General features: G+C 45.4%; 4 protein-coding genes across 4 annotated transcripts; 3 read left to right on the top strand and 1 right to left on the bottom strand.

Moving 5' to 3' along the window:
* Positions 1-4,029: 4,029 nt before the first annotated feature.
* Positions 4,030-4,656, bottom strand: N7483_003403 (uncharacterized protein; the record flags this gene model as incomplete). Its single annotated transcript, XM_057086840.1, has 1 exon — positions 4,030-4,656. One exon carries the CDS (start codon positions 4,654-4,656, stop codon positions 4,030-4,032), a length of 627 nt encoding a protein of 208 aa, XP_056946669.1.
* A 965-nt stretch (positions 4,657-5,621) lies between these two features.
* Positions 5,622-6,590, top strand: N7483_003402 (uncharacterized protein; the record flags this gene model as incomplete). Its single annotated transcript, XM_057086839.1, has 1 exon — positions 5,622-6,590. The coding sequence occupies one exon, from the start codon at positions 5,622-5,624 to the stop codon at positions 6,588-6,590; it is 969 nt and encodes a 322-aa protein (XP_056946668.1).
* A 1,250-nt stretch (positions 6,591-7,840) lies between these two features.
* Positions 7,841-8,179, top strand: N7483_003401 (uncharacterized protein; the record flags this gene model as incomplete). The annotated part of the gene is made up of 1 exon (XM_057086838.1): positions 7,841-8,179. One exon carries the CDS (start codon positions 7,841-7,843, stop codon positions 8,177-8,179), a length of 339 nt encoding a protein of 112 aa, XP_056946667.1.
* A 1,168-nt stretch (positions 8,180-9,347) lies between these two features.
* N7483_003400 (uncharacterized protein) lies at positions 9,348-10,559 on the top strand (the record flags this gene model as incomplete). The annotated part of the gene is made up of 1 exon (XM_057086837.1): positions 9,348-10,559. The coding sequence occupies one exon, from the start codon at positions 9,348-9,350 to the stop codon at positions 10,557-10,559; it is 1,212 nt and encodes a 403-aa protein (XP_056946666.1).
* Positions 10,560-11,015: the final 456 nt, after the last annotated feature.

The raw sequence follows: 11,015 nt of genomic DNA, 5'->3' as shown, positions 1-11,015 counted from the left end.
AAAGCTGTTTTAACCGACCATTTCAGCGGAGGTCGACCTTGGGGGAGTTATGGGGATTTTGATAGAGTTTTTTGATTGATTAGCATCTATGGAGAATGCCGAAATATGATTATATGCCTGAAATCGGAGGCACGGAATGGGGTTTTGTACCTAGTAAATTCGAGAATTCTCCTTCAAATGGTTGGTTTCAAAAAGGTATCATCATCTATATGAAGAAAGTGATGCATATACAGCAGTCCATCATGCAGTGGGTAGAGGAAATGATGGTTGATGTAGACCTCTTTTTCTACTTGGGTTGCAGTGGTTTTTCGAGTTTCCTCACCATCTGGCAGAATACCTAAGGAGGCAGAACCAGCCTATAGCTTAGACCATAGATTTATAAATAAGCACCTGGTCAGATTTTTATTTTGTTTATTATATCTCAACATGAGTATATCCCTCTTGATTCAGCTATCTCTTACTTTTGAATATCTCTAACATCAGATATCTCTCACTGTACCAATCTCTTACTTTAGCCACCTCTTACTTTAGATATCTGTCTATATCTAACTATATAGCAGCTAGCCTTCCCCTCCAGGTAATCATATAGGTAACCCAGTAGGTAACCATGTAGGTACTTCCATATAAAGAGGTGTTAGTTACTAGTCATCTGTAGATGCTACTGACTCAGACTAAGCCCTGTACTAAAGTATGTGAACATAACTATCTGAGAGGATGTGAACACATCTGGCCAAGCAATCGCGTGCTAAGGACATACCCCCCCAATTTCAAATGCCCGCTGCTTCACTGGCAGTGCCGCGCGATGCATGGCGTAAGGACTTGTACTACTACTAAATCAAAAGAGCAGAGCCCTGGAGGTAACCATTGGCATGACCCTACTACTATCCTCCCTTTCCACGCGGGAGAAGGAAGACTCGACCGTGACCATGGCGAAGTCCGAGTTGAGACCACAGCAAGCAGTAAGTAAATCACCACTGGCAGTCCTTCGTCCACAATATACCATTCACTGTTCAGGAAACAACATGCTGTTATAATATCTACGACAGGGCTAATACTAGTAGTATTTTTGAAGTCACTTGAAGGCAATGATATCGTATCGACATGGGCAGTGGGGGTTGAGTTCCAAGGTTTGACCTCGGGAGTGATTGGTAACTTTCCAAGGTTCTTTGACCAGTCTGCCCAGGTGTCTTTCCAAGGTTCAAATGTTGTTTTGGGGCAAGTTTACCTATCATAGAGGTGCCGGCTCTCAAAACAGCAGCGGATCTCAACGCAATATACTCTGTAAGATGATTTTAACGCCTGGTCCAGGGATTTTTCCTCATACGAACGTTAGATTATTTCTCTCATATCTTGATCATCATTAATACCAGGAAAGCTTTCTCAGCCCACAGTCAAGATGGTGCGATTTTTTGCAGCATGCTGAAAAAGGAGGAAAAGCTGGAGAAGGAAGGGAAAATTAATAAAATTCAACGATATCGTTATCGAAAGGCCCGAGGGACTGACTACCACTGGCTTTTTGAATTTGGGATAGGAATACCTCAGTTTCTCCGAACTGAACGAACACTCCGAGAAATCACACAGAGAGAAGCTATGCTGGAGGAGATTAAGCGAGGCCAAATCTCCTCGGCAAGGTCCAAAGAGATTGAGAGGGAGATTCAAGGTTTTCGAGGTAGATATTTTGTGGCTGAGTGCGAACGGCGTCAGCTACACAGAGAATTTAGTGGATCTGTGGTGAGAGGACTTCAACTATGGCGATCAGACCCCAAGTGGTATTTGTCAGACCCGTGAGGTTAAGGCTACCCGCAAGTTAGGACTTGGTCATTGTACGGTTGAATGTGGTTGTTGTCAGGATACTCGCGGCTGCGCACTTTCAAACACGGAAAAGGAATCCATGAGAAACCTCTTTGCACTTGACCCGACCTACAACCTTCTATACTACAAAGAAATCATGAGAGCATCGATTTTTGGTCTTGTTGTTAGCAACACTGCCAGTTCATTCGACTTTATCGAAAGACCACCAAAATATGAGCAAATTGTATCCTAAGTTATAGCCTACTGAGATACTTCATGATCCAAATGTTTCAAAGGCCAATTCAAAAGAGAATTTAGCACAGAACTACTTTTATTTCTCTGAACTCAGATATTAAAAAGGAATACGGTGTGCTTGAAATCAATAAGGCATAAAATACACTATTTTATAGATATACCCCGAAAGAGAACCGTGACGTGATAATATATGATATAACGTGATATGAGAAAATATGAGATAGACTCGTCAACTGGTATGGTATGCAGTATGTGCTGGTTGGAAGCGATGTGGATCATAGATATCCTTCTCAGGTTCCAATGGTTTCACTTATCTCTCATCTACCCGTGGACGTCTTACTTGAATCCTTTTTTGGAACCTTGGAACTCTCACTCATCACATCACTTTCCTTTCTGAAGTAAAGCTTGAACTGTCATATCCAAATATGCATTCAATTGCTAGTCAACACGCTTATACCATTTCAAGTTACCATCATTACCAGACTACAAAAATCATTACATCATTCAAATCAAGTTTGCAAAATGTCTGTTGAAACCAGGTGGGTGTAGGCCACCTGATCCTCTCAATATCACCTTCTCCCTCACTCCAACGCACCACACACAGGGCACATGTTCCATCCCCACTCCAGGTCCCAGTGTCATCCAACGCAACTACTTCGACCTCACAGTCCTCATGCGAGTGAAATCACACCACATCCACTGTCCAATTTGACGAGGAGCCGTTTGAAACCTTCGAGGATAAAGTTCTCAAGCTCCGCGACAATGAACTGGAAATGCCCAAGGGAAATGCGAATGTCAAGGGGCTACGTGGTGGGACCTTCAACAGTGTCGTCAGCTTCCAGTCTCCAGACAAGGACCGGATTCTCCGAATTTCTCGCCTTTTTCATAGTGAACCCTCAAGACAACAAGCACAGCACCTCAACCAAAGGCTCCACTCTACCTGATTTCATCGGATAGACCGGGCCCCTCAAAGCCATGGCGGCTGTTTTTCAATGCTGGCAATCTGAGCGCAGAAAGTCGCTGGGATTTAAGAGGCATTTTCTGGTTGCCTGAATTGCTTATTTTGGGACTGGGGCTCTTTGTATCACTGGCCAGGACGCTGATGACTTCGGTAAGGTGCCCCTTCCTGCGGGCGTTGATCCCCGTTACCTGTCGAGCGATAGTGACGAGAGAGAGAGAACGGAGAGAAGGCGCGCTGACCGAAAGCCAATGCAGCCACTTTTTCCAATGATGCACGGGCTAAGGCTCAGCACTGGGCTACTGTCGACAAACACACCAAGTTCCATCGAAAGAAGATTCGTGCTGAGCCGGCTGGCACCTGGGACCACCACTGCTTGGCGCTGCTAATCCGTTGTTATCAGAAGGGATAAAGTTCGGAGCGGAGAAAATCCAACTCAGGATTATATGGTTCTTTTCTATGCTGTTAAGTCGTGATACATGGAAACAGGCCCTCCGTGCGGGTTTATTCTGACCTCAGGACTAATTGATAACCTTTTTAGCCAGACCCTGCCCAGGAGCCCGCTGAGCAGAATCAAGCCCTCAGAGGCAGATAGAGGCCCCTTTGAAACATTCCACCATTCAATGGTTTTACCTTGTTGCGAGGTAGGATTATACCCAGGTGTTTGATTTCGGACCCAGTTCGGAGGTCCTATTAGTTTCTTTGTCTGTTTTGTTGCCAATAGTAACTTATTTCGAGGGCAATCATAGTAGTTTTTGCCCGATCTGCAATGGGCTATCGGGGCAAAGATGATTACCTCACATTGAGAGTGCAAATTTCTTACTGTCAAACTTCACCCTCTGTAGAGACCTTCTGGTTTTGTATCAGAATCGGACACGAATGACGAGTACTACCTTTACCCGACATTTTGTCTAGATAGGATCAAGTCCAAAAGTCGACCGGGCGTACTATTCTGTTGTTCAAGTTTGTACAATAAAGATAAAGTTAGGTGTAAACCAATAATCTCATTTAATTATGAGCTCTCTTCAACATATCGGATTCGCTTTCCGATAGTTGAGGCCAACAATCAAAGCAACAAGATGACAGGCACCTCCGAGTACAGCAAAAGAGTGAAACAGCTGATGAGAATGACCCAAGATATCAAAGGACCCAGGACTTAGTCTCTCAGGAACTCGACTAACGAATATACTGACTCCGACAAGCAGGAAGAGGCCCTCGGAAAGGTACCATCTAGCGCCCATCTCCGTGCAAGCGCGCTCCCATCCCAGTTGATGCACACTGTGGAATACAGGCAGCATGGCAGAAATGCCTAAAAAAGTGAAAGTGCTGCCACGAAGCGTTCGCATTCGACTACCCCCACCACCGCTATTGAATAGTGTGTATGCAGCTGCCAGGGCAGAGAAAAGGTTGAGTCCCCAGTATATCCGTTGAATTGATGGCTGGCAATAGAATGCGTAGTATGTTATAGACATTCCACCGCCAAAAGCGAGTAAGCTGATTCCGAGGATGTCCATGCGTCCCCAATAGTGATGGACATCGTATGAGTGGCTTCTTAGTGTGTGGAATGTTGTACTCAATCCGAAGCAGGTGGCTGCGGAGGCTGTGAAAATGCCGAAGGCATAGATGTCTCCATAGTCGGTATCGATGTTCATTATCTTAGTCGCGTATCGATACAAAACAAAACCACTACGTAGTCGCAAATGCTGTAGACCCGATCAGATGAGTCCAGATATTCATTGTCTCCATATGCCAGCATCGCCATAGTCGTAGAGATCGCCAGTAAGAATATGTGGGCATTGGATGGCCCTTCACAATATAGTCATTATCGCGTGGCTATTGGGGAATTTGATTCTTGTTGGCGATCGTGTGCTAGTATCCTTGATTGTCTTTCTTGTTTGACCCCGCGGTTGTTTTGGTCATTGCGTCGGGAGACGAAGATGGTTGTTTAGCGTTGCGAGCCATCTTCTCGAAGTAATCAGATTGAGCGCCCGGGCAGTTTGCGATTCACTGTTCTCTCAATCACTCCATCAGGGAGCTTGACCACAAGACTGAGGATGATGTCCTTTCCAATCCAGGGGATGTTGGTTTTCTTTTAGCGCGTTCTTCCCGATCCCCAGCCCCAGCCCCGCTTGACAGACCCCTGTTCGTTGAAGATAACCGCCATTCGCCAGGAAAAGCGGAACGGTCGCCGCTGAAACAGGAGAACATGCGGAGTAATTCGTATGCAGTTCTTTTTTTGGCCACAGCGCATTGCTGATTGTTGTCTCCGCAGACCTCACGACCTCAGGGCCATGGCGATCATCATTTCAAAGAATGAAGCGAATTTTACCTCCATGGGAGTTTACTCCGATCAAGACAACACTAAGGGGATTATATTTCTACAATATGAGAACCATATACGGAAGGAAACAACATGGAAATTTTTGGCTGTGTTTCACATAATGACGACCATGCAATTAGCGCCCATACAGCGCATTGAGGGGCTGCGCGCGTTCATCTCTTCGGAATTTCAATTGCAAAAGCCATATTCGGGGCAAGAGAGATTGATTATTATCTTCTACTTGACCAGACAAAAGCAGATTAACATGCCTAATAACAAATCCCTGTCCTTAACATTATGGACAATAACACGAGCGATATGACTACCTTAGTTCAAGGATGGAACTCAGGCCCTAACACTCGAGGGACCATGGACATAATATGGTCTTCATTACTGACAATTGTCCTCTGCACCTGGACCGCGCTTTGTTTGAACCTCCCTCACCCTAACGATGGGTCTTTCGAAATCCTCCGTCAACGAGCAAAATGGATTTTCTGGGCTATTGTCGCCCCAGAACTAGTCCTTACAGTTGCCATGGGCCAATATGCATCGGCGCGCCGATCTGTCCTCAGGTTTCGAAAGTTTACGGCCCAGCAGGATAGTTGGACTCTTCGGCATGGGTTTTATGCTGATATGGGTGGAATGCTTCTTCAGCCCAGAGCAAGCACCCCGTTTCTTGTCAATGCTCGTCAGCTGGCATATCTGGTGGAAAAAGGATATGTGGAAGTTCCCCAGATCACAGCAGGGGAGATCTGGGACCGATCCAAAACTGATGCTTTAGGGCGTCTTCTCTCATTACTCCAAGCCACTTGGTTCTTAATAGAATTGCTTGGCCGTGCTTTTCTCCAGCTTCCCACAACCACATTAGAACTTTCTACGGGAGCGATTGTGGTCTGTACCATGGGTACATTTCTCTGCTGGTTCCATAAACCAAGCGATGTACAGACTGGCATCATCTTGAAAACAGAAGCTACAAGGGCAGACATTCTAATCGATGCTGGTGATGCTGCCGCTGTTCCTTACAAGCACACGCCTCTTGACTTCATCGCTAAGCAATCACCGACATGTGGATTTGAAGTTATGGAATTTTTCAATCTGCGCTTTGACAATCGCGAAAGGCCATTACGTCGTTTCCCCAATGACCGTTTCCCTGATATTGGAACGATGGAAAAGTTTCTTCCATTCTGTACCACTACCACCTTTGCGTCTCTCCATTTGATAGGATGGAACTTTGAATTCCCATCCCAGACCGAAAAGGTCTTGTAGCGCGTCTGTAGCGGGCTGGTAGCCGGGGCAACTCTTTCTTTCTGGATCTTTGAAACAATTGCAGCACGTCAGCGATTCGGCAGATGGGACAAGTATTTGATATGGTTCAAGTTAAAAAAGGCACAATCTGAATCGAAGTCTGCTAAGAAAAAGGCTCTGGATTCGCAAGACCCTGTTGCTCGCTTGAATGCATTTGAAAAGGAGCAACTGAAGGCAAAGCCCATATTGCTTTGGGAGGTCGCTATCATTCTTCCCTTCATTCTCTTATACGCTAAAGCGCGGGTATATATGATGGTCGAAATGTTTGTTAGTCTACGATTACTGCCTATGGGGGTCTATCAAACATAATCCCTCATTGGTGAATGCCCAATAAGTTTGTTATATTCTTAATTTTTCACAGCATCTAATAAAACGATGTCTATGACATGTATTATACTCTCAAAATTCTTAAAACATAGTAGCGTCTACTAAGGTTAGCCTCATTTAATTTTGTAATACATCAATTTAAGTCACAGTCACAGTGCAGGGCCAAGATCTAAATTTTCTAGTAGTCCTAACTTGGAAGTAATAAACATAACCTTGGAATGCTAAAGTGAGAGATAACCAAGTCTGAAGTGAGAGGTATCTGAAATAAGAGTAAGAGATAGCTGATAATATATACAGTACTTCTCTTTTTTTCTTCCTTGAATGTTCTTTCTGCTAGCCATATGGAGTGTATAGGGGGTTTGGCTATGTGGCTATTATAGGCTCCCGTACCCCTACAGGCAACAAACTCAACTGCTGCCTGTTAGCCCCTTGGACAAAACCCTTCTTTTTACCAGACTGAAACTTCAAGTTTCAAGTTATATCACTAATTTTCAAGACCCAACATGTTGGTGTTTCTTAAAGATCGATATCACCCTAAGATTTAAGATTAATTCCACAGCCGCCCTTCCAGGATAAATCTGCGTTTGAATGGCCATCGAAGACTCCATCGACTGGTTCGATGACGAGAAATTCATCAGTACCGAGTTGTCGTTTTCCTCTGGCTCAGTATGGAAGCTAGACACCAAGATAAGCGAAAGCGATCACTGCAATGACGAAAGTGAGTGCACTGAGCTGGGCGTTGGATCTGAGGCACGCGGAGTATTCTCTTGCTCCAAAATATCTGGGGAGGGCCCACTTACTGCTATCATCAAAATTCGCTAAAAGTAAGTTACTTCCAGGTTTCTCCTATATTATTTTTTGGGAAACTTATAGTATATTCATGGATGCTAATATTGATCACCGGGATTCCATGGTATGGGACATCCCAAGAAATCCCTGACGTTCGTGCCAAGCAGGCTATCCGGGAGGTCCCTGGCAATTTCAAGTCGGAAATTGACGCCTTGACTCTTTTGACAAATGAAGGATGCTCCAGCACCCCGGCTTTAATTGATTGGATGGCGGAAGAACAAGCGTATGACGAATGGGTTCCGGGTGGCTACAAGCTAAGCATTTTGATGGAGAATCCACCAGGTTCCGATCCCGAAGATTTATGGTTCAGTAGTCAGATGCCCATTGATGAAAGGCATCGTTTACGAAGCGCCTTTAAGAAAGCATGGCTGTGAGTCATTTGTTCCTTGAATATTCCGTGTCTCAACTTGAACTACATACACCTGGGCAGTCATGGAGTATTGGCTAATAGTGATACTAGGGAAATATTTGATTGCGGTGGTTACCGTATAGTTCATTCAGACGCAGCCATGCGCAATCTTGTTTGAGATAAGGAGAAAGATAAATGGTGAGTCTTTTTCTGTCGTTTATTCCAAGGTTATGATCGACTTCTGACTGTTACTAGCTACCTGATTGACTGGGAGTACTGGCATTTCGAAAAGAAGAAGAGTTGGCAAGATTACTTCTACATTATGTGGAACCTTGCTCAAGAGGGGCCATCAAGCAATATCCATGATATGAGCGACTGGGAGTTATGATCCTGTTTTAGTGCTTACTGCTCTTCAGGTCTACTCAACATTCGAGTTTGAAATAAAATTGAGGACGCCATTTACGCCACTAATCCACCGAGCTGAATTGATAGTCATAGAGAATCCCCGTATTCGCATTGACCCACATGAAAACTTAGCTTCAATCGGGAAAAAAGCCAAGAACCCGAAGTCCACACAGCTTCTTGAGTGCCGAGATGCAGATCTCAGGCTCCTATTATAAAGAGACATCGATAAGTTCAAATGTTCTGAACTATTTTGAACTATTTACATTCCTCGGGAACTTTGGCTTCTAATTCGGACCTTTTAAATCTCACCACATGTTCTTCATGCCACAGCATTGAAGTTTAATTTGATCGCTTGAAGAGAATCAGGGGTGGTGGTAGGGTCTTCAGGGATTCTCCACTAAATACAGTGGAGCATAAACCTAGGGAAATATCTCCATGTCTGGAATGATTCAAGTTTATAGGTTGATCTATCCCGATTTCAAATGTTGAGCGAACTCCCCCACTTTCTCGGCCTTTTTAACTCCTAGCTGTCTTGTCATGTTTGAGTTTTCTTGCTGATCCTTTCTAAGAGATTAAGAGAGATTAGGCTATTCAGGTGCGCTTGATCATGTATTTAATACGATCGGATACGTAAGATCCTTAAGACGAGATGTGGCGTTGAACAACTTGAAGCTCAGCTGGTCGGAAGTTTAGGTCGGAGATTAAGTTGAATATAAAAGGGGAGCTCTTCCCCCAAACCTAAGAATCTTCAGATCGAAAACTCAACTTGGGCAGACCATCTCAAAAATATGATGTTCAATACTTTCAAGTCGCTCGCCATTGCGCTGGCGCTCGGCGCCAACATGGCGTTGGCACGGGTTCCTGCAAACTCTACACAGATTGCTTCCAACTCCCTTGTGAGCCGTCGTCTCACTGAGTATCTCATGCCTGTCGCTCTTGAGACTCACGAGTTTGCGCGTGTGCCAAACACAAACTTTGTGCTCTTGACCCAGATGTCCGACAGCGAGCTTATCAAGATCGAGCTGGACTCAGTCACCGAAGAGCCCATGGCTTACCACGCATTCCCCATGGGAAAGAACAGTAGCTCCCAGCTGCATGGTGTGTGGCCCTCCACCAGATATCCCGGCAAGATGTGGCTGTCCCTGCAGGGGGAGAACAAGCTGCTGCTCGTTGATCCCGGCAAGAACCTCACAACTCCCCCCACCGTCCTCCGAACTATCAACATTCCCGCCCCAGGAAACGGTCCTCACTGTGTTTTCGAAATCGGCAACCGCGTTTGGGCTGGTCTCAAGGTGGCTTCCCCGCAAACTGGCCAGTACTATGTATTCTCTGCCAATGTCGCCAACTCATCCGACCACACCCTGTACGAGTGCCTCAACAGCCCCGTCTTCATCAAGGAAGAACCCACCTCCGGCCTGATCTACGTCACCCAAGACACCGACTCCTCCATCATGCGCATCAATGTCACCAGCGGCGAGACAAAGCAGATGCCTATTCCACCCAGCGTGGGTAACAACGCTGTCGGAATGATCTCCGCCTACGGTGATATGAGTGGTGTGTGGTTCACTCTCGCTGGAAATGCCACCGGCGGTACCGGTACCTTCGGCCATATCGGAGCCTCTGGTGAGATGGAGTTCTTCACTCTTAAGCACCCGTTGCTCGGCGTCAACGCTGGTCTGCTCCATATCGCCGATGCCTCGACCGTAGCCGACGGCCCAGCCTTGTGGCTCTTGTCCACCTCGCTACTCAGCACCAACTCCCCTGATGCTCTGATCCGCGTTACTTTCAACTCCTCTAAGTCCATTGCTGGTGAGGAGTATATCTCTATGCTCACTCAGAATGCCATGGTGCACCGCGTCTTGCCTCTCGATTCTACGGTGCTGGTTTCTGAGCTCCATACATTCACACTGGCTCAACTCAAGTATAACAACACTGTTGCTGGACAGTGGTTGCCAGCTGAGGCTGTGACTAACAACACTGTTTACACTGAGGCTGGTTGAAGAAGCATCTCTCTGTGAATAGCTCATATATGCGCATACCTCATCATAATGCCTATTGGTAGTATAGACTCCGATACATAGACTCATTATTAAACTCTAATCTAATAAAACACCATACATGCCCAATATTTGACTCCGAGTCCCTCCTTGCTCCCAGGTGCCGTTGCTTCTTCTTTGAGGGTTCAGCATAAGCTGGATTATTCAGGATACTTCTTTGTACAAGGCAGAATGTCATGGAGAATCAACATCAAATAAAATTTGAAGATTCAGCACCTTCTAATGCTCACCCATCGCAACTCTTCACTGGCATCCTTATCCAGAAGTACCTAAGAGAGATGTATTCATGTATAGATGTAATAAATAAAAGGGAAATATAGTCTATTGGTGAATATATGGTCTTAGCCATAGACTTGATTCTGCTACTCTCCTTGAGTCTTCTGTCAGACGGTGAGGAAA

Source organism: Penicillium malachiteum (assembly GCF_028827825.1).
Source record: "Penicillium malachiteum strain IBT 17515 chromosome Unknown utg000002l:1.0-8849297.0:1.0-8852440.0, whole genome shotgun sequence".
NCBI classification, from domain to species: domain Eukaryota; kingdom Fungi; phylum Ascomycota; class Eurotiomycetes; order Eurotiales; family Aspergillaceae; genus Penicillium; species Penicillium malachiteum.
This window is presented reverse-complemented; position numbering and strand designations above follow the sequence as displayed.